This window comes from Quercus lobata, chromosome 4, assembly GCF_001633185.2.
Source record: "Quercus lobata isolate SW786 chromosome 4, ValleyOak3.0 Primary Assembly, whole genome shotgun sequence".
NCBI classification, from domain to species: domain Eukaryota; kingdom Viridiplantae; phylum Streptophyta; class Magnoliopsida; order Fagales; family Fagaceae; genus Quercus; species Quercus lobata.
In genome coordinates, this window is record NC_044907.1 from 48,703,496 (window position 1) to 48,727,771 (window position 24,276).

The window sequence follows — 24,276 nt, forward strand, 5'->3', positions numbered from 1 at the left end:
AATTTCAGTGGATAGTATTTGGAATTTTAGTAATACTCTTTCCATCGTTGTCTTGAAAGGATTTGATTCTTGAATCCACCTATATCTTAAGCAGGGTGTGGCTTGGACGCAGCTGCACACGCGTCCCACAATTTTTTTTTTTTTTTTTTTTTAAAAAAGCCTGAACCTGTAAAAGAGGTACGAAATCCTTACTTGTTTGAAGACTGCTCCATTAGATATTCAAAGTATCCTTCCCAGAACCTGTAAAAGAATTATAAATGCCATGAAAATTCCAAATTTAAATTAGTAAAAAACTCATTAGACCCCAAAACATTTTAAGGTTATTTAATGTGAAAGAAGGTTTAACTCTATTTTTAACCATGATCAATCCTGATAATAAAAATTCCTGACTATGGAAAATCAGAGGAGGAAAACATTGGGTAGTGAAGAGAAGTGGACACTATCTCCTTTTCTCACACAAGTTCAACATCTCATTTCACAAACAAGTAAACAAGAGTACTTTAAGGAGTTAATTATAGACAAAGATTGACCCATAGCCTTTCCTACTTCCTAAGCATAATGAGTCTTCCCACATGTCAAAGCACAAGAACTAATACAGTCCCAAAGATAGCACTTCATTACAAACTTAAGCTCCCTAAGACTCCAACCTGAATTGGCAAAGCTGAAGTTCTTATTCCTAAAAACTTTATGATTGCACCTCGATTCCTTATACATTCTAAAGTACCCGGACACCCTAAGCTCCAATTAATCATTTTTACTACTTTCATTTATTATGCCTTCTCTTTTTTTATTTTTTTGGGCATTCCTTTGTATACCCCTTGTGTACTAGTGTTGCGCCCCTTTTTTTGAGGAATCATATTACCTTTTTGAGTTTCGATTTTAATAAATCATATTACTTTCAAGAAAAAAGAAAAAAGAAAAGAAAAAAAAAACTACCTAACACTCCCACCATTTAGAACAATCTGTGACTAAGGAAACAATGATCTCTACTATCAACAGTGAACAAGTTAGGTTCAAGGCAGTAGCTAGCAAAAAACAAAGCACAATAGAAGTTTTATGAAGTTAAATTAAATAATAAATCAGCCAAAGGGATTTAATAAGAAATAATATGTATTGAAAGCCAGATAAGAAATAGAGATTTCAGGTTCATGGTTACTATCGTCTTTTGATTGGTCCTAGTGATCAGTCATTCCCTTGGAAAAGCATTCGGAAACCAAAAGTTCCTCCTAGAGTTGCTTTCTTTATATGAACAGCAGCTTTGGGATAAAATTTGATGATTGATAATTTAAGGAAAAAGGTTTGGATTTTAGATTGGTATTATACGTGCCAATGTGATGGGGAATCAATCGATCAGTTGTTACTTCATTGCTCTATTGCCACTGATTTTTGGTCCATGGTAGTGGGTTTGTTTTGGAGTGTGTTGGGTTATGCCGAGGTCTGTTATTGAGTTGTTAGCTGGTTGGCAGGGTTGATTTGGTTGCTGTAGAAAAGGTGATATATGGATGGTTGTACCCCATTGTTTGATGTGGTGTCTTTGGAGGGAAAGATATAATGGAAGCTTTGAAGATACAATAAGAACTATCCTTGATCTTAAGTTATTCTGTTTTAGAACCCTATTGGATTGGTTGTCAGCTAGATCGAGTCACTCTTTAATTTCTGTTGCAGACTTAATAGATTTATGTAATTTATGTGATAGATTGTATAATCCCTCTATAGTTGGGTGACCCCCTTTTGGTATCAATAATACTTTATTACTTATCCCAAAAAAAAAAAAAAGATATTAGGCTGAACAGGAATTTCCACTACATTGGTTAATCAGTAACAGGATACATTCTCAGGCTTCAAACTTATTATATACTTTGTTTATTTTTATATATTCAATCCGCATCATCAAAATTTCTTAATATCATGATTGGATGGCTGCTATATGTGGTCATTCATTCTCTAATTTGCTTGAGTTTCTGGGTGGTTGTAATTTTCGTTGATTTGTAGTGCTATTTGCACAATATTTCATCTCCATTTAATTTTTAAAATATTACATGGGGAAAAAAGTAAATTCACACATCCAATTGAATTGCGCACTGTGTGGATAAGATTTTGCAAATAGCATCAATATTGTTAGTATGTCAAAGTCCTACTTGTAAACAGGCAAAAAGGTGGGAAGTGTGATGAATAAATTACTCTAAAAATATGGTCTGCAACACTTACCGTAACTCCTCCCAGATTGACAGAGATATAAGGTGGCGTTGGATATAATCTGAAACATTATTAGCATCTTTCTTATACATTTCTGCAGAGACTTCAAGGGCATCTCTAATGGTCATCACATCATTTTGAGATGTTGCACGACTGATTGCCGTTTTGAGCTGAATTAACATATTAATTAAATTTAGGAAAAAATTTTACTATCACAAACATTTAGATTCCATGGAAAGTGTATAGAGGAAACCAGAAGTAAAGGAAAACAAGACAGAGAGAGAGAGAGAGAGAGAGAGAGAGAGAGAGAACTGGTGCATAAGCATAATGTAAATTTGGGGATGCATCTGGATAATTTACCTTTTCATAAGATTTTTTTATTAGTGTAATTTACCTTTTCAAAATTAAAAAAATTATCAAAAATTAAATTAAAGAAAAAAATCGGAGGAATTTGATTGCTTGTACTCTGAAAACTTGATATAATCATAATTGAGAGGATATCAAAAAACTAATTGAAAAAAATCAAATGATGAAACATCATCATAAAAGCATAAAGTAAAATCAATGCAACATGGAGCTTTCTAACTCTTAAAATTTATAACCGATGATGCTTGCTCGGGTACATACCAATTCTTTCACTGCAATAAACTGTTCCTCAGTCAGCTGACAATTCCACCCCTGAGAGCATAAATCCAGTGCATAGGTTAGCTTATGCTGCAAAATAGTAATAGTAGTGGCAGTGGTAATTGAAATAGCAATAATAATAACAATGCATTTTAAAGCTACATACTGAATGTATATGCTCCCTAATACATTCAACAAACCCGCTACCGCCAATTCCCTCTGCATCAGATTCAATCAAAGCTACAAAAAGCCAACAAATAGACATTGTCATGGGATGAAAGCAGATTGAATTAGTGAGTGATAGAAGTAAAATTTTTTCCTAAAAATGTCAATGAGAGAGTAGAACTCTACTAGATGCATACCAAGAATTGTGCCATATTCAAAAGACGCAAGAGGGTCTTCAGTTGCTCCCAATTTCAGAAGACGAAGCCACAAACCCTATTTAAAGAAAACCACAATACTTAAAACAAGAAGTGTGAAGGACAATGAAAACAACAATAGCTAAAATTCCACCAAAATATATCATTTAACTTAAATAGAAAGGAATTAATATGCATTTTATGCCTATGTAGACGAACTAGACTAGCAGTATAAATACTTCACATTAGCAATGTAGTTTGTCACATTTCTTTCAGACCCATGTATTCAATTGGTTTCACTTAGATCACTTGTAACACATGGGTGCACACACATTCATACAGAAAAGCAAAGTAAAAATGGGAAAAAAAATTCAAAGGTTCTGCTTGTTTACCAGAAAAATTATTTGAAAGGGGGAGAGGGGAGGGAATCATGAAGCTGGATATCATCTCAAAAAAATCAGAGGAAGTTCATTTCCTTAAAACCTATCCATTTATTATATGGTTGTAGGGAGTAGGGACAGCAATTTGTATCCACCCCATGGATTCCCAACCTGACAAAGGGATGGGGCAGCAATTTGAAATACGGTTTTTTTTTTTTTTTTTTCTGATAAGTAAAGAAAATTTTATTCAATGACATAATAATGAGTCGCCCAAGCATACAGGAAGTATACAACAAGGGAACAAAATAATCAAATACATAAATTACAAGCATCCATCAATTCATAGACCGAAAAAATAGAATGACTTCCTATGATAGACATCCAATCCAATAGAGTTTTAAAGAAGAAAATTTTTAAATCAATTATAGTCCTTTCAGAATTTCAAAACACTGGTTGTTTCTCTCCCGCCAAATGCACCACACCAAATAATGAGAGACAACCATCCAAATAACACCATTATGATGATGACCAAAATTTCCTTGCCAGCATGCAAGGAGCTTAACCATAGTCTTCGGCATCGCCCAATAGATACCAAACAAGGTGAACACCATAAACCACAACTCATAAACAATAGGACAATGTAGTAAAAGATGGTCTACCAATTCTCCATTCCTCTTGCACATATAACACCAATATAGAATTAACACCTTCTTCTTATGTAAATTATCAATAGTCATGATAGTTCCTAAAGCTACAATCCAAACAAAAAACGCAACTCTAGAAGGAACCTTCTGCTTCCAAATACTTCTCCAAGGGAAGGACTAAGTACATACACCCAACAAAGCCTGATAATAACTGCTTATCTCAAAACCCTTGCTATTAGCAGGTGTCCAACACATCTTATTCTCACCAATAACACTCAAAGAGACTCCATAGTCCATATATAACATCCCAAAAAACATACAAAGAATCCGATTTCCTTTCATGAATTTCTCGCAAGAATTCCAAGTCCCAACAAAGAACGCTATGAAGCACGGACGCTGCTGGGAGGGTGCCGCACCGGAGTCCGATGTGGCCCAACGTAAGGTGTGGTGTCCGACGCGGCTACTCGCACGTCAGTGCTACGTCTAAGCTTTTTTTTTTTTTTTTTTTTCCACAGATTCATGCCGACCCCGCTTTATCAGCACTAACTCGGCATCGATTCACACCGAATCAGGTCGTACCGGCCGGCAATCGAAACGGCCGAAACGGACTAAAATGACCGAAACAAGTCGAAATCAGCCTTGAATCATGCCGGAACAGCCAAAATCGGCTTTGAATGAGGCCCAAACATCCTAAATCTGTCCTTCCTCAATTTTATTGATTTGTTGCTTCTTTTGTGTTTTCTTTTTTGTTTTGTGTTTCTTGTCTTCTTTTTTCTTTGTTTTGTGAATCAAGGCATAGTAATGTGTTTTTTAAGAATATTTTAATAGTAAAAATATATAGAAAATATAAATATTTTTAATAATTTTTTAATCACCGCACCCCGCTGCACCCGCACCTTACTTTTTCAAAAATTGCCGAGTCCCGCACCCACACCCGAATCCAGAAACGCACCCGTGCTTCATAGAAAGAACCCCGTTAGGAAACTGCATGAGATCAGCCACATAAGCCTCCTTATCATTACTGATTCTAAATAAATCTGGAAAACACATACTCAAATGATTATCCCCACACCAAACATCATGCCAGAATTTCACTCTAGTCCCATCTCCAATCTGAAACTAAATATAGCAAGAAAAAGTAGACCAACCACTACTAATAGTTTTCCATAAACTCACCCCATAGGTGCTTGGATCAGAATTAGAGCACCAATCTCCCTCCTCAACTCCATATTTAACCCTTATAACCCGTCTTCATAAAACTTCTCTCATGATCAAATCTCCACAACCATTTTCCCAATAGCGCTTCATTAAAGAATCTCAAATTTCAAATTGATAAGACCCCCAGACTAGATAGGAGAGCATACCTTGAACCAATTCACCAAGTGACATTTAGAGTCATCTCCCAAACCACCCCAAAGAAAATTTCATTGAAGTTGTTCTATACGGTATCTACTGAAATGGGGAAAAGGGAGAGGAGATAAGTAGGTAAATTGGATAAAGTACTTTTTATGAGAGTAAGTCTCCCCCCTTTGGATAGATACAATTTTTCCCATCCCACTAACCTCCTTTCCATCTTCTCAATGATGGGATTCCAAACTGCTCTATCTTCCATTTTGCACCTAATGGAAGGCCTAAATATTTCATAGGAAGTGAGCCCCGCTTACAACCTAATGCATCTACTAGCATCTCAACATTTGGAACCACTCCCACACGAACTAGTTTAGACTTATCCAAATTAATTTTCAATCCTGATACATTCTCAAGCCATGACAAAATTAGGCACAAAAACAACATCTAGTCGATATTAGCATTGCACGTAACCAATGTGTATCATCTGCAAAGAGAAGATGAGTTACCCGTAAGTGATTACCTATGGAGGTACCCACACTAAATCCAGAAAATCGACCTTCCGTCACTACCTTATCCATCATTTTGCTAACTGCCTCCATAACAACAAAAAATAACAATGAAGACAAAGGGTCACCTTGTTGTAAGCCTCTATAATTCTCAAAAAAACCACATGGAGCTCCATTAATCAAAACTGAAAATTTAACTATAGAAATACAGTAATAAAACTATTTTCTCCATTTTTTGGGAAACCAAACCGCTCAAGCATATACATTAGAAAACCCCATTTCACATATGATCATAAGCCTTCTCTACATCCAACTTGCACAACACCCCTAGAACTCCTAATCTCAGCCTACTGTACAAACACTCATTTGCAATGAGACATGAGTCTAGAATCTACCTATTTTTAATGAAGGCATTTTGAGAATCCGAAATAACATCCTCAATCACCTCTTTCAACCTATTAGCCCATACTTTAGCGATAATTTTCTAAACCCCCCCCCCCCCCCAATCAAACTAACAGGTCAAAAATCTTTCACCTCTACTGCATCTGACTTTTTGGGAATCAAGGAGAAAAATGTTGCATTTAAACTTTTCTCGAACTGACCTCTCTTAAAAAAAAAAAAAAAAACCTGAAAAATCTCCATGAGATCTGCTTTGATAACATCCCAGCAAGTTTGGAAAAATGCCATAGGGAAACCATCTGGGCCAGGAGCTTTATCCCCCTCAAAATCTTTAACTACCCCAAAAACTTCTGCTTCATCAAAAGGCCTCACCAACCAGCCAGCCTTGTCATCAAAGATTTTAGGAAAATTCAACACATCCGGATGTGGGTGATAAACTCTATGTTCCGTAAATAAATTTTTATAAAACTGAATAATACAATCCTCTATACTTTTTTGATCAGAAGTCAGGACCCCGTCAACCTTGAGATTAGTAATTTTATTGTTCCTTCCATGTGAGTTACCCATCTGATGAAAGAACTTTGTGTTGCTATCCCCCTCCTTCAAGTAGAGCATTCTTGATTTTTGCCTCCAACTAATCTCTTCCAAAAGACTGATTTTTTTAAATTCTGTTTGAAGCCTTGCCTTCTCTAACTTCTCCTTTTCTGATAAAACTATTGCTTCCTCTTTTGCATCCGAAGCGTTCAAATCACTCCAAAGTTGTATTTTTTTTACAACCACATTTCCAAACTCCAATTCGTTCCTCTTCTTCAAGTCTACCTTCAGGGCTTTTAATTTCATAGCCATTCTATAGCTAGGTGTACCTTGGAATTGATAAGAATCCCACCAATCTTCCACCTTCCCCACAAAACCTTCCACCTGAAGCCACATATTCTCAAAACGAAAAGGTCTTCGTCCCTTCTAAATTGCACCACCCTCTATGTTTTTAAATTTTTATAAACATAATAAAATACGTATTAAAGCTATATATATGCATAATAGTAAAACCTTAATCCCCTTATCTTTTGAACTGCCGCCACCCCTGCTCTCTCTCTCTCTCTCTCTCTCTCTCTCTCTCTCTCTCTCTCTCTCTCTCTCTCTCTCTCTCTCAATTGAACATATTACATACATTCTAATAGGCAGACCATCAAGGTGGTGGTGCACTGTTGGGATTTGTTGTGGCTGACTGGTGAGATCTTCTAAGGATTCATGGATTGGCTATGATTGGTAGTGTGGGTGTGTATTTAGTGGTGTTTTGAAGTTGTTGCTTGCTTTAAATGAAATTTATAGTGGGTTTCAACAGAATTTTTGGGTTATTTGTCCATATGGCTGGTGTACAAAAGAGGTGTTGGAACCAATGGTGTTAAGTCTTTAGAGAACCATAAGACAAGGTTGGCCTACTTTCTCTAAATTCATCCAATTTGATGTAGGGGTTGGTAATAGAGTAAAATTTTGGCATGATCTGCGGTGTGGTGATTGTACCCTTCAAGAAACCTTCCTAGAACTTTATTGGTTAGTTTGAGGGAGGCACCAATTTCCAACCAACTCTACTTTACTACCCCTCCCCCTCAATCCAAACTAACCCTATAGCATTAGTCATAATAAGGAGTCTTCTATAGCAAAAGTCATGCATTTTCCTAACCAGATGCAGCATTGGGATATTCTTTTTTCTACAGCAATCCAAGATTGGGAGTTGGAACCTTTGACTGTCTTTATGGACCTAATATATTCTATGCCACATACGGGTGAGGGACATGACAAACTTTGTTGGAAGTCAGCAAAGACTAAGGGTTGTAAGGTGCGTGAGTACTATTTCTCCCTTTCCTTGACTCCTAGCATTCTTTTTCAATGGAATCCTATATGGTGTTCAAAGATTCCTCCTAGGGTAGCTTTCTTTTCTTGGACTACAACCTTAGGAAAAATTTTGACCATTGCAACTTATGGAATAAAGGTGTTAATGTTGTGGATTGGTGCTATATGTGCAAAAGAAGTGGGGAGTTAGTGGATCATCTTTTTCTTCATTATCCCGTAGCTTTTGAGTTATGGACAATGGTGTGGAATTTGTTTGGTCTTCTATGGGTTATGCCACAGAGTGTCACTGATTTATTCTCAGCTTGGCAAGGTCCTTTGGGCAAACATCGAAATATAGTTTTCTGGAGTGTTGTGCCGCATTGCCTTGTGGTGTCTTTGGTGGGAACGGAATGTGAGATGCTTTGAGGGAAATGAATTGTCCATACTCAAGATTAAATCTCTTCTTCACCCTTTTCTGGATTGGAATACTGCTTTTAACTCTCTTCCCTGTTCTAATTTATTTGATATGTTAGAGCATTGTAATTTGAGAGATTGATGTACTGCTACTCAAGGACACCGTGTACCTGGGTATTCTCTTTTTTTATTAACAAACTTTCGTTACTCATAAAATAAAATAAAGACGACGGGTTTCTTGACGTACGTTGTGGAGTGGAGATTCATTCTGTAAATTTGAGGATGTGGGCTTGTGAAGTTCAGGTCCGGGTTTGGAAACATGAGACATTGATGCCTGCTAGGGTTTGCCATGGGTCAAGGCCAGTGGTCTTTGGGGTTTGACATGTGGATGGTGATTCAAATGACCCACCCACACCATCAAGGTGGCAAGCCCCCAAACGAATGTGCAGCAGCAGATTCTTCAAAAAAAAGGGATAAGATATGATCAGCACCAATGGTTCGATATTATGAGCATGAGGCAGTGGGGAATGGGGCCAGTGCAAGGGAGATAAAGGATGGGACGTGGGACTGCATGAGTGGTGGTGATCAAAACAAAATGATAGTGGGAGGGATAGCATAATCCAACTTATATTCATCTTGCTTCAAGAGTCAAGCATCATTAGCTAGTCAATGCTCCCCCATTATTAGATATCTAAACATGCATGATATTAAATCCTCATTATAAATTTAACAAATAGAACAAATAGCAGCTCAAAGCTAGATGTAAAATCTCATTTACACTGGTGAAAATGAGCAATACCATTATGACTGAGAAAGGTAGACTTTCAAAGCCCAGCATATGAACATTTTAAACAGTAAGTGTCAAGTTCAGAAATAAGATAACTGGGCAAGTTAGCGATTAAACGCTTATGGGATAAAAATATGTTTAATTCTGAGCATCAACCAACAATTGCTGCATGTTTATCAATCAATACACACAGTGAATTCAAAGTACCAGTAACATATGAAATTAACATGGAAAATCTCCAATATAAATACTACTGAAAATGTGGATTTGTCAAACTATATAGAGAAACATGACAAAGTAGACAAAACAAATGATAAAAAGATCTCACCTGCAGCTTAACTTTTATGTCCAAAACCATGAGTTCCCTTTCTGCCTGAAATAATAAATAAATAAATAGTCAGTTTAGTTCAAGACAATTTGAAAGTTCAAACAGAAAAAACAATCAGGGCATCTTGGTGATGGTGTAAAGAACTTACAGCCCTCTCCATTGGACTGAGACTTCCTGCTTTGGAATCCTTACCCACTATCATAGAAGGTGAACTGATAAAAAGAAAGACAAAATGAGGGGTGCACTAACTCTCTAACAGGCATGACAATAAGTATACAACACTGGAACCAACAGAACATTTTAAAGTTGTCACAAATAAATATATACCTAGCAGTATGCTTTTCAGAGATATCAAAAGCTCCACTTGCTGCTGCAAGAATCTGCCTCCTCTTTTCCTCTTGCTCCTCTGTTCTAATGTTTGAAGGAAACCTGTCATAAGTATATTTGGCACCTGATCCAGGAGAACCAAAGAAAATGAAAAAAATGAATTTTTTTTTTTTTTTTGTTGATAAATAACGTGGAAATATTATTAATAATAAAAAGATTGCCAAACCAAGTACATTGAGGATCTACTATGGGGGCACAAATCAAGAAACAAAAGAACAACGGTCAAGAAAAAAAGAAAAGGAAGAACAAGAAAAATGAGAAAAGACCACACTCCATTCAAAGAGAGTGTTTAAGAAAAAAGACTTAATCTCCAGCAAAGAACATTCACAACCCTCAAAGTTTCTAGCATTCCTTTCACACCAAATGCACCAAAACAAGCAATGAGGCACTAATCTCCAATTTGAAATATCTTTGTCTTTTTATAATTGATGTATATAACTGGCAATCTCAAAAAAGAGAAACATCAAATATACCTGATATTCCTACATCAGGATCTGATATTGTTATAATCTCGGGCTCTACCAAAGATGAGGGAAGTATTGAAGTAGGATTCTGACCCCTTCCAATTGCATCTTGTAACTTGTCAAGGAGATTGTTATTATTATTTTCACCAGAACCCAGACCTCTCTCCAGATAATCCAAGAAACCATGCGAGTCTAGAAACTGTGCTATCTGTAAAAACCAACAAAGAGAAAAGTACAGTCAAGGGCACTAAATTTTAAAGTGGAATGAGGAATAATTTCAAATCAAAAGAGAAAATTCACGTCATTTATACAAAGTCCAAAAATAATGATGATGATAATAACAGTAGTAATTTTTAACATCATTCATAATTAACCAAAAAAAAAAAGCAATGAAATGAATTGGAAAATGTAATATAAAGATGAGTGGAATGACATAACATCACCATGGGCTCAGGTGGTTGGTTGGTTGACCGAGAGCGCTTCTTTAGAAATGCTTGAGTGTTGAAGGCATTGTTTGCTGAATTTTCCTGAAAGAGATAATTTTACTCCCCAAAAAAAAAAAAAAAAAAAAAAAAAAAAAAAAAAAAAAAAAAAAAAAAAAGAGGGGAAATGACTATGAATGATTAAAAACTAAATCCATATTAAAAGATATAAGATAAAAGTTCATACAATGAAATTACGGTAGCCACTTAAAAGTGAAGCAAAGAACTTTAGGAATATTAGCCTGCACATAAACATTCACAGAATATAAAATCAGATTTTTCATGTAGTAATGCAGGCTTTTACATGATCAAGCAATTCACATTGGCATATTAAAGCATCACTGGTCATACAAGATAAGCATACTTAGTAACGTTAAAATGAAAAGTAAGCATAATAGATCTTAAAAAAGACAAACTACTTAGAGAGTTTTATAATGTAAAATTCAACCACAAAAGGCATTGCTTTAGAACTCACACTATGGATCAGTTTGTAGATTCAGAATATCTAGTGCGCACATGCAAGTTGCCTAGAAGATCCACTCATACTCAAATAGGAATATCAAAAAAGAAAAATCAAATAATTCTTTTAATAAGTAGACAAGTACAAAACAAAAACATTGACTCACAAGTGAGAACAAACAGACAAGTGTTTGAGATTGGGAACTGAGTCAAGAATCAATAAAGCATACATTTAATATAATATCCAAGAAATTAATGCTAACTGCGGAGTTCCCGTATCATCTGCTAACAATCACTAAGCCTATAGAGTAATGGATCCAATATATAAAAACATGCAACAATCCAATTCTCATATAGATCATATCTTAAAAATGCAAATGGTGAGGTTAGCCTTATGCAACATAGCTGCATGTGTACATAAGATTGATAGTTTAACATTAGAAAATGCATATTCTCTACTTGCTCACACAGTAGAATTGTCAAGAAATTTACCACTTCAACCACAAAATAGTGTTGGAAGAATTAAGAGTTAAACCAGGAATAGAAATGAGTAACTTGACAGCCTCCTAAACTAGAGTTAGGCTTCAAGAACAACCATCACGCTAGAATTTCGGCGGCAGGCATAGATCCAAAACAGGAATATGGTGACTCAATTAAGGTAATTGTTACACAATCTCCCTTTTCTCTGCTGAATAAATAAGCATGAAAAACTTTAAATCATGTTCCGTTGAAAACTAGGACACAAAGCACCCTCTAGAATTGAAGTGTACCACATATCATAATTTTCTAAAGACAGGAATGCAAAAGCCATCCAAAACAGTATATTTATTTAAATGCAGTAAACTGAATTGGCTCTAGGAAAGCAAGAGTACTTCATAAATATTTCACATGACGTCCAAGTATCACCTAAGTTGAAGGTCATGATCCTCTCCCCAAGGCTTGTTGCCCCATATAGTTTGCTCAGATAAATTGCAAAAATCAGCCTTCATCTGATCTAGACCCACAACATTGGGATACAATAACTTCATGATTTCACCACGCAAAGAGCTTAATTCTGGCCCTGGAATAGGGGGAATGTCCTCTGTTGTAGTAATACGATTATACTCAAGGTCTACCACAACCACCTATAAAGGGAAACATATAACAGTATGTCAAGTGCAACCAACAAAAGACCATGAGCAGCAATAGGTAATATCTTCATTCATAGTAATGAAGAAAAAAATATTCTAACAAGAAAAATATTAAGCAAGAACTCACATATTATGTTGTTTAGCAATGCCTCACTAACAATTGCGAAAGCTATCCTAGGTAATACTAGAAACCACCAGTCCCAAAAATTTAATCCATCAAACACAAGTCAGTAATATAGTGTCCGTTTGGGAACAACTTATCTAGCTTTTTGTTGAAAACTTTTTGCTAAAAGTATGCTAAACTATACTTGTACTTTGAATTGGCACCAATCCATTAGAAAATTTTCAATAGAAAATTTTATTAATCAAGCAAACTCATTTCCATTGGAGTACAATGGTGCACTTATATAGACTACTAGAATAACAAAACTCTAATCCTAATTGACTTGGGTCAAAGACCAATTTTTGAATTACAAAAAACTCGCACTTGACTTTATGAAATTAAATAATAATAAAAACTATTAACCTAATTAGATAATAAGACCTAGAATAACATTCATTTCAATAATTCAATAGTTAGGGGAGGAGGGATTTGAACCCTAGACATCTCATTTGGAAACACCAAGACGTGCTAATTGAGTTACAATGCTCTTGGCAAGACCTAGAATAACATTCAATGGACCAATAGTAAAACACAATTGACTTCTAAGATTAGACAAAACTAGATTAAAATAAAATTGTCTTCATGCTTCCGTCATCAATTTCTTAAACAACTCCTTATAGGAAATTTTGAAATGTTATACCAAAACGGGTAGTATAGATCACTTATGAGAGCTAGTTGTGGTAATTCATACATTGAAATGTGTGCTTCCTTGAAAAATGGGAACCCCTATAACGGACCAACAAAATGGTATAGGAGTATATAAAACACACAAAAAGACAGTAACAACTGTCCCCCTCATGCAAGACCAAAACTGCATGTAAACCCAAAAAGGAAACAGAAATAGAAAACACCAAAGCAGAAACTGAAATAGGTAAAGGTTCTTAAAACAAGAGAACAATACCTTTTAGACCAACTCACCCCCCCCCCCCCCCCAAAAAAAGGCCTCTCTCCATTTAAAATTTTTTTCCCTTCTCTATTTTATTTTATAATGTTATTATCTTATATATATATATATACATATACATACATATATATGCGTGTGTGTGTGTTTTTCTTTTTTTATTTATCATTTTGCACACACATTTGCATGCACAATGACTAGTTTGAAAAATAAAAAACATGGATTAACAAACAATAGTCTGAAAGCATATGTCAGGGCGTATCATTGCCAAAAAAGAGGCTGAAGGATATAGAAAGACACTTGTCATTGACCCTCATCTATCTAGAGAATGGATTGACAAAATAATAACACTCTCCACCAACTAAACTAGAGAACCAAGGGCAGAGATTGAAGTAATGAACTACTACAAAACGCTTCAAATTTTGGAAGTTGGAATTTGGAACTAGACCAACATCTATATGTTTGAACCCCACTTTCCCTCCCCATTATCTACCAATCAAAAAAAAAAAAAAAAAAAAAAAAACACAAATTCTTAGTGTGTTAGAAACGGTAATTTACCATTTCCTAATAACTTAAATTTTTGGGACAATCAGTAATTTATCATAGTATTAGAGGAAGGGGGCTTGAGTTTGATCCCTGACTCCATTCTACCTCCCATTTAAAATGTTAAAAATCACACATGTTACGCTCCACTTATTAAGGAGGAGTTTGGGCCCTCACATAAGAAGGAGTGTTAGAATTACGGTTATGAAATTAAATTCACCATTTCCTATTAGTTTAAGCTTTTGAGATAATTAGTAAATTGTTAGCGTCTCAATCCTCTTTTTCTGCTAATCCTAAGGTTGCAATACCTACACTATGGAAGTTCTTTTAAGATATGACAAAATAGACCATTAAATCAATAACACTTAATATGAGAAGTTATTGTTTACAGAATATTCATATAGATGAAACTTCAAAAGGGTACTTGCAGTTTACCCAATGGCACAACTTATTTGGAAAGTAGTGAAAGAACTTAAGTGAAATCTTTCTTTTTCTTTGACTTATCATGTACAATCCATAAGTCCAATGAGAGATTAAATAAGTGTTGCCTACTGCAGCGAAATTAAGTGGGCTGTTTCTTGGGAGGGGATTGGGGAGGGGAAGATATACTGCCACCTTCAAGTAGAACACCAAGTGATAAAAACCAGAAAATGGTAATGAATAAGAAATCACAAGGGTAAATTAAACACTGAAGTTTATATATAACAACTTACGCCATCCATTGCCAAACCAGATGTATCAACACCTGAATGGAGGCCCATCATATACGGCGTAGGAGCATCAATATAGTCGACTCCACTGAAAAATAGTAACGGAATGTAGACATGCTTCAGCACAACAAACATACCAAGATTAGATGAGAATCTTTATAAAAATCACAAAAAAGGTATCAGTATGTTATGTGATTATCTTGTATTAACTGAATAACAGGTTAAAACTGCCATTTCCATCAATAATATAACCATAAAAAATAAAAAATAAAAATGATGCTGGCAGAATTGCAGAAATCTGCAAGGCATATGTAAGGGAAACATTGTTTCCTAATCCAACAAAAGAGAAGTTGACTTTAAAATATGAAACCTTACCTGCCACCGAAATGGATAAATTAAATGACAAATGGCCTCTGATACAAGACTTAAAAGTGAGTACCTGGCAAAGACAGGAGGACAACTTATTGACATAGGTATGATAACAACAATCTAATTTTTTATTAATGAAATTGGTCAAGCTAAGTACAAAATATTATACAATTTGGACATAAAACTGTGCTTTATTAGGTGATGAGAAACAATTATAATCAAAATAGACATTAATTCTATACTGCACAAATAGCTGCTATGATTCAAACACAAGGATACACAAGCATAACATACTTTTTAGGGGGCAAGAAAAAGAGTAGAATACCTGAAAACATGATTTTTTTTTTTTTAATAAGTAACAAAACTTTATTAATTAATAAAAAAAGAACCCAAGTATACAGGAAGTTTACTGAGGGCACACAATCAAGCTTTCAAGGTACAATGATCCATCCTATCTAAGAGATAAGTAAAGGAAAAGGACCCAAAGCTAGCTACCAATCTAACAACGATTTAAAGAAAAACAACTTAAGATCGAGAGTTCACATCCCTTGAAGCTTCTAGCATTTCACTCCCACCAAATGTACCACATGAATGAAAATATTAATTGGTAAAACCATCATTCGCTTGCATATATTGATTAACCATGTTAAACAAACATGGACAAAAGAAAATATTCAACAAAATATGGCGTACACCAAAATTGTATTATAAATACTCTATAGTTTGTAATTGATAAGTTGTATTGCCACTACATATTGGCATCTTCAAGCACAGACAGGCAATATAACCTAACAGGCAAACCCCTTGCTCTTCAAATGAATGCATTCATAATGGATAACTAAACGCATATGGCAATTCACACTATTTTTACAAGATATCAAGGAAAAGCTGATGATCTAAATGCATTTAGTCAATCTTATCAATACATGCCAAAATGGAAAACTGGATTGTACTTGTATGCATGTACCATTTCCTAAAATTGAAAAGAAAGATAAAGGGGACCGGAGTGAACCGGCCAAATACCCTCCAATGACTAAGTTAGTTTCTCACATGAATAGAGTTCCAACTTTATTAAGGAGTAAAATCTCAAAATGCACTTCCCTTGATTTGATTCAGACCGGTCCTTATATAGAGAACCTTGGAGCGGTTATTGGCCTTGTAACTTCCCCAAAATTCGTGGAAATCAGTGAGTCCAAACATAACTTCCTCAACGGCTATAGGAGTTACAACCGCTGGTGGAATTGAAGTACTAATGAGGAATTTGTGGCAACGAACTTGGGTTTGGTAACCGCTCCAAGATTGTAGCTCGAATCCTCCACACACATGAATAAGTCTACACCTGAAGATTTCTCAAGTGTTATGTGATCGTCCTTGTGCTTTGCCCATGGACGACCCTTTTGCTCATAGACAATTTATTTGAACATTTAGCTCAAGGCTCATGGACGAACCATATGGACGAACATGAGATGTAATTTTCACTATCCCATCAGTTGCCCCCTCGTCCAATGGTCGTCCAAAGACATAATTGAGATTTAATGCGCACCTTTGTGGTTCTGACCAAAAAAAATTTTTTTTTTTGAATCTGGGCTATGTGTCACAACTTTGTTGGTTGACCTGTAACGTCGATTGCGTTTTCCAAAGGGACCGCAACGCGTCTTCTTCTGAATGGTTGGTGTCGCTTCATTGACCCCATTTCTGGGCCCTATAAATAAGTACATTCTCTTTCTTGCCCTTCACCTTTTTCATAATCTCCCCTCTACCATCTCGTCCAAAGGCCTCATCTAGCTCTCATCTTAGTTCTGTCAGGTATTTCCTCTTCCTTTTTAGGTTTTTGTCTTAATCTTTCTTTATTTTAGTCATGTCTTCATCTAGTAATAGTTTAGAGAGAGAGATAGAGGAGTACAAAGACGTTTCTTCTAGGAGTTATGAGAGTGGTGAAGGTAGCACGATCTATGGTAGTAGTTCCTCAGACAAGGACTATTTATCTGGGGTTCCTGGTATTCGTTTAGAGGAATTCCAGGAGATGCTATGCAAGATGGCCTCTGGAGCTGGGACTAGCTCGTCCAGAGGACCACCTAGCCCTCAAGATGAGGAGGAAGAAGACGTGATCTATAGCTGTGCCCCCAAGGTAGCGTCCACCTTAGACGCCCTCAAATTGAAAACCCTTGTAGATAGATACCAAATCCCTAGGGAGTTCAACCCTCGTCTACCCATGGAAGGTGAATGGTATTGTTCCCCTTCTTCTGGTTTAGGAGTATATACGTCTTACCTTTTAGCTGGCCTTAGATTTCCCCTAAATTCATTTTGTAGAGGTCTTCTCCATACGAGTTCTAACTCCAATGGCACTTCTTCACCCATTGTAAGAGCAATATGGAGGGCAATTTCATCAAAACCAATCAAGTGCATGTGCAACTTACCAATAAAAAATATTTTAAATCCAGGACCAACGTGATCAGCCTATAATGTACTACATTTTTCCAAACCCCGCCCAAATTTTAAAAATAATAAAATAAAAATAAACTACTGCAGAATATTAGTTTCATATTAATCACAGGTATCATCCATAAATCACTTGTGACCTGAACAAAACCATATGACAGCAGAGGCAACAGCTTATTGCCATCAACAAAAGCAACATTGGATAAAAAAAGAATAATTACAACTTAGCTTTTACTAGAAACAAGATCAAATGTCTTAAGTAAAGAGTGGTACTTGTTTGATCGTAGCAAAATTCTCCTTTCAAGCAACACTGCTGTAAAAAGTTTAATTAAGTTGTCAACATCCAAGCACTGTACCAGTGGCTGAAATGATATCTGCATCCATGAAATAAAGGATGATTAACAAATAAAAAGGTTATTTTTCAACAACTGCTGAATCACACTATCAGCAAAAGGAAGCCCCAAATAGCTAAAGAACCAGAAAGAACTAGAGGATCATACATCAGCATGAGGGAGACCATCCTTGGGTGGAGCCTCCACAGAAAGCAGACAGTTATCTATCGCAAACAAAACTCGATCCCTTCCAGGGGTAGGCAAAGGTACATTGGACACCATATGTGCTATTACATCCCACAATGGCTTGCTGAAATTATTGCAAAGCTAAGAGCATTAAATACACTGGAAAAGAATACCATAGAGTTTCATTTTACAATTGCCAAATTTTCTAACTTAAATTCATAATATATACATGTGTGTGTGATTAAGTTCCCTTCTCCAATGGCTTTCTTTGTATGGACTGCTGTCTTGGGGAAAAGTTGACGATTAACAATTTACAGGAAAAAGAATAGAACAAAAAGGTATGTACTACGGATTAGTGTTATATCTGCAAGTGTAATGGTGAATCAGTTGATTATGCCAAACCTCAAGAGGAATTGTCATTCATCCACAAACCTAAAGGGAGAGGTGTCATGTGCCAAATTAACACTTGGGTGTTAGAATTGACTTTGGAATGCTTTTTATAGGTCTTTAATGGTTACTACCATGGTCCCCCATCATAAAGAGCTGCACCACATATAACTTAAACCCAACCCTTCTAGGTATATATATCATCTAGAGAAACAAAGTTGTAGATAAAACATCTAGATCCCACTTAAATGCCAACTGTAAAACACAACCAAGATTTTAGCACTGAAGGACACATACCTACTTCCATTTGGGGAAAAGCAAAGTGTAAATAGTTCCTCAAGTGCACTTCTAAGAACATGGAAACTGGGCGACCGTGAAACAATACAAATACATTTGTCAGCAAAAGAATTTGCTTGTATATGGTAAGCTTCGGCAATATCTTCATTGACTGGATCTCGAAAAGCAATGCAACTAACGTAAATTTTTGATCCATCTCCCTCTGCAGCAAGTTTAGACAAATAAAAATATAAATAACAATTTCATGATAAGTCTTAATAACATACAATAATAAAAAAGAATTTACACAAAATATTCACAGTTTAATAAACAAATACAATAAATTTAACTCAAATGGATAAATATAAATAAAATTTAAAAAAATAAAAATAAAAAATTATACTAAACCATGTTAACACCAAACAGTAGTCACCATTTAAAATCAGCTTTTAAACATTTCATGACTCATCCCTGAAAGATAAAAGCTCAGCCACTAAAGCATCCCTATTACAAACAATACCTAAAGTTCTAGAAGTTATTCTTTCACGAAAGCCCCCCACACCACAGATCATGTAAACTGCATATTGAGAAGGCATATGATCATGTAAATATTGTATATGTTAGATCATTATGATTTTGGGGAGAGGTGAAGGAAGTCAATAGCCTTCTATGTGTCTATTGTGCATTTTTCAATATCAGTTAACAGTTCTCTATTGGGCAACTCAAGGGCGTTGAGACAAGGGGGTCCATTATCTCTAATCTCCAATACCCTTTTATCTTAGTCATGGAAGCAATTAGTGCCATACTAGCGCGGACCGTGAAGGGTGGGAGTGAATGGGTTCAAAGTGAGAAGAGGTTTCACAAAAAAGATGTGTATCTCGCATATGTTAGTTGAAGATGACACTAGGTTGTTTTGCAAGGCATTTGTTGAGATTTGCCACATATTCGTCTAATCCTTATGTGCTTTGGGGCAATGAAAATCTAAGATGCACATATGCACCAAAAATGGCAAAGTACCTATGTTAGACACGGGTACAAGTCGGATATGAGTACAACTATCTCTAATGCTTACCCGGGCAAGAATAAATAGTTTTTTATAAGGGTACAGCTAGGACAAGGTCTGGGTACAACCGGATATGAGAGAGGGGGAAAAAAAAGAAGGGTTTTTGACCAGAAAATAAAAATCAGGCCGGTACAAATCCATCACCATCTTCCACATCGCAAATCATACCCACCACATCGAAAGCCCACTCGTCGTTTATCATCCTTCTTCAGAGGAAAAAAAAAAAATTGCAGCATAAATAGATTATATGCAGGATATGCACAAATATAGCAACAAACAAAAGGCCATCTACACAAGTCCTACATCAACAATCGAATTCTAAGCTTGGCATAGTGTATGAGGGATATACAAACTTGCACTACCAGATGGCTAGAAAATAATGCTTATAAAGTCAATGGCAAGGCCAACTTGCATTGGGTGGGAAGTTACTTGAGTTTCTAATGATCTAAGTTGTCAAGCAGGACAGACATAGTTACTAGAAACAATGTTATACTTCAAAAAAAATTACAAATATAACCATTTGCACAACTACAGAGAGTTGCTCCTAATATTTAACTCTAGGGCCTAGGCTCCAGCAACTATAATTGCTGGAGCTCTATGTTATTTATGGCTGAAAGAAAAATAAGTCTAACAAGATTAAACAACACTAACGGGAAACAAGAAAAATTTGTCTAGGGAGAGTAATAACCTATCAACTCAAAGAAGTTCAAAGCCATTACAACTTTGGATCTCAACTCAAACATACATGGGCCAAAAGAAGTATTGGAACGAGCACTTCTCACTAGCAAAAAAGACAGAGGAAAAATGATGGTGAAGAAAGACAGGGAATTGGGAAATTTAGTAATGTATGTGAAGTAAATGTGAGGAAAGACACAAAAGAAAGTCCCCTAATGAAAGACTTAGCAAAAAGGGGAAAGGTACCGCATAGAGGGCAAATAAACCGTGCCAAAACAACTATTTTCATTAGAATAGGCTTGATAGCTCTAGCTTAAATTGCACTTCCTCCTTCTACAATTATTAGTGGAAGGTGAGGTGACAAGTTCAAAATCCACAGGATGCGTGTAACTAACCAAAAATAAAATAAAAGAGAGAGAACAAGCATTATAGCCCATAATCCGCTAAGAAATACGGCTAAAGCAAAGCAAACCATGGAACTCATGCACACAGCTAATCAGATTACATTGCCTTCTTCTTCTTCTTTTTAAAATAGTTACAACAAGGGGGGGGATTCGAACCTTGATCGTCCCATTTAGAAACATCAGGAGCTACCAATTGAACTACATGACTCTTGACTAATAGGATCGCATTGTCCTGGTTTCTTCGCTATGCTAATTACAAATATGGGGTCTTACAATTCCAAAAATATAAAATGCACATCAAGCATAAATCACACATTCTAGAATCTAAAATTCATATAAATAAGGTTTAAATAAGTTCTAATAAATAAATGAATAAGATTTGCACTTAGTTCAAACGCACCAGTTAAAACGATCGGATAGGTTTTTGGAAAAGTTGAAGGATCATTGGAATCAAAACCCGATGAGTAAAACTCCACACCAGCCGGTAGAACAACCTGCCAGAAAGCACATTTTCCCGAAACAACTCAAATTTCTCAGCATTGAAAAAGCACAATAAAATTGAACTCAAAACACGAAAAGCAAAATCAGAAAACTGTGGCAGTAACGATAATACTTACGGTGGGGAGCTGAGGCGGTGGAGGAGGGTAGAGAGTGTGGTTAGGCGGAGGGTACTGATCGAGCAAAGAAGGAAGGTACATCACTTCTGTTCCATGGAACCCTTTGATATTGTCTAGGGTTCGAATCTCTGGACCGATTCCACATACCACAAAGTACTCAAAGATCTGAGCCATTGTTGTTGTGCAATGCGAGATCTAGGATTTGTGTGAATTTGAATCCAATGGATTGATTCGCATTTGGTTGTGAAGACCCAGGTGATGGGATTGAAATTTGAATAGGTAGGAAAAAGAATTTTCACTGGGAAAAAAGGAAGTGGAAAATGATTGATGAAGGAAGCTAATGATTTATTATCATTATAACCTACTTTGCAAAATTATGTCATTTTAACACATCAAAAAATTTACTTTATTATTTTACCACATCATTTTACAATATACTATTCATCACATCTTCTATTCTTCAATTCTATACATTAAAATAATATATACAAATATTAAAAAAACCAACAGTATATAAAAATACAAAATAAAAAACCCACAACCTATGATGCACGGACACGGCAAAATGCGCGCCGCACCCGCATCCGACGCTGCTACCTACATGTCGGTGCCGTGTCCAAATTTTTTTTTTTTTCATTTCCCAATACACGCCGATTTGCGCCGACTCAGGCCAAATCAGTCCATACCGGCCGAAACACACCGATTCAGGCCGTACCGGCGCCGAACCAGCCGATTTAGGCCGAAATTCAAAAAAAAAGGGTGTAAAACACACCATTTGAACTTAATAACAAAACCCTAAACTATCTCAGCTCTCAACCCAATTCATTCTTCAATTTTCAGCTCTCTCTCACTCTCTGTGCTCCCCAGTCCCCTCTCAGCTCTCTACTCTCCGTCTCCCCTCTCTCACAGATGCACTCAGTCACTCCCTAAGACACAATATCTCACTCTCCTATTCTTTGCATGACTCTCAATCTCAAGCTCACCTCAAGTCTCAAGTTTCAAGCTCACCTCACCTCACCTTACCTTACCTTACCTTACCAACCCACTTTCAACGTAGGTATCAAACTAATTAAAGCTTTCAATCTTAGTTTTTCAATCTCAAGCTCATTCAACTCAAGTATCAAACTAATTCGAAGTGAAGCTATTGATCTTGATGATGATACTCTTTGATTGTTTTGTTGATTATCTTTTATTTTGTTTTAGTTTCACACTTCTAAGTTGTATTCTTATTTCTGAACATCATGCAATGTTTTAGTTTCAAACTTATGTGTTTTATTTAATTTATAAACATCATATTTTAGTTATTATTTACTATTACTCTTAAATTCGGTATATGTTTATATAATATGAAAAAATATACTTAGCAATATATTAAAAATATAAATAAAAGTATTTTTAGAAATTTTTTAATCCCCGCACCTGTTATCTACTTTTTCAAAAATTGCTGAATCCCATACCCACACCCACACCCAAACCCACACCCGAATCCAAAAACGCACCCGTGTTTTATAGCCCACCACCCCACCGCCCCACATCCCACCTCACCGGTCAACACCATCCATCACCCCCACAACCCACCATCAAAGACACCAAAACGACCGCATCAGAAACCACATAAACACCCAAAAAAAAAAAAAAAACCCCATCTGAACCCACCCACTGCCGAATCCACCATCAAATCACACCACCACAACCATCCATAACCCAAAACTGTCACCACAACAAAGCCAAGAACAAAGCAAGAAAGAAATCCACCTGAATCTGAACCTCCAATCCCTCTAGATAAACCTGAACCTCACAACCTACCGGCAATAACATTAAAAGCCACCACCACAACCCATGAAAATCAACCAATACCCACAACAATAAAACCCACGGCAAAAAAAAAAAAAAAAAAAAAAAACCACCGGAAAACAAATGAAAAGAAATGTCTCACACGGTGAGAGATCGGCGGCGTGGTGTAGCGTGGTGGATGGTACGGCAAGCTCTGCGGTGAGGCGTGGTGGATGGCACGAAGCTCGGCGGCGTGGCGTGGTGGTCAGATGGTACGGCAGTGTTCTCTCCCCTTTCCTAGAAATAAAGATGGGCTAGTGGCAAACGGGTCATCAGAGTCAAAAATGGGCTGGGCCGAAACTAAAGGATTTTTTATCAAGCTTTTATTTTAGGTAAGTATTTTATTGAAGTAAATTTTAAAAATGTAATCGTTATATTGCATGTTTTTATTAAATCTTTCATATTTATAAAATTTAAAAAAATTACGGATCAATAATTATGTCATCAAATTAAATGTTTAAATTTAAATTTTTTGTGGTTTAAAATATGTTTAAAGAGTAAGTTTATTGATTGAATAATAAATAATGTATAATTTATATATTAAGAACATAAAACTAACAGTTAGATTTTCAAAATTCATATTTAATAAAGAGATATATGAAGAGTTTAAGGATTTCTTTCCAAACTAGTTTAAAGATA

The 24,276-nt window shown here is 36.0% G+C and overlaps 1 protein-coding gene across 3 annotated transcripts in view; it reads right to left on the reverse strand.

The window, feature by feature from the left end:
• Positions 1–23,974, reverse strand: part of LOC115986785 (DENN domain and WD repeat-containing protein SCD1-like) — a 42,710-nt gene extending 18,736 nt beyond the window's left edge. Inside the window, exons 1-20 of one of the 3 annotated variants that reach the window (XM_031110091.1) lie at positions 23,741–23,973; positions 21,805–22,102; positions 21,588–21,681; positions 19,067–19,268; positions 18,365–18,506; positions 18,138–18,238; positions 15,432–15,495; positions 15,060–15,173; positions 12,516–12,733; positions 11,338–11,392; positions 11,112–11,195; positions 10,678–10,876; positions 10,145–10,268; positions 9,966–10,029; positions 9,818–9,862; positions 3,183–3,258; positions 2,987–3,060; positions 2,824–2,874; positions 2,209–2,366; positions 193–240 (exon numbers count right to left, since the gene is read on the reverse strand). In XM_031110091.1, the coding sequence (XP_030965951.1) occupies positions 193–240; positions 2,209–2,366; positions 2,824–2,874; positions 2,987–3,060; positions 3,183–3,258; positions 9,818–9,862; positions 9,966–10,029; positions 10,145–10,268; positions 10,678–10,876; positions 11,112–11,195; positions 11,338–11,392; positions 12,516–12,733; positions 15,060–15,173; positions 15,432–15,495; positions 18,138–18,238; positions 18,365–18,506; positions 19,067–19,268; positions 21,588–21,681; positions 21,805–21,978 (2,087 nt within the window). In that variant the 5' untranslated portion in view covers positions 21,979–22,102; positions 23,741–23,973. Of the gene's footprint in view, positions 1–192; positions 241–2,208; positions 2,367–2,823; positions 2,875–2,986; positions 3,061–3,182; positions 3,259–9,817; positions 9,863–9,965; positions 10,030–10,144; positions 10,275–10,677; positions 10,877–11,111; positions 11,196–11,337; positions 11,393–12,515; positions 12,734–15,059; positions 15,174–15,431; positions 15,496–18,137; positions 18,239–18,364; positions 18,507–19,066; positions 19,269–21,587; positions 21,682–21,804; positions 22,103–23,740 lie in introns of all 3 variants that reach the window. The other 2 variants (XM_031110090.1, XM_031110092.1) reach the window with 2 other exon arrangements.
• Between the last annotated feature and the right edge of the window lie 302 nt (positions 23,975–24,276).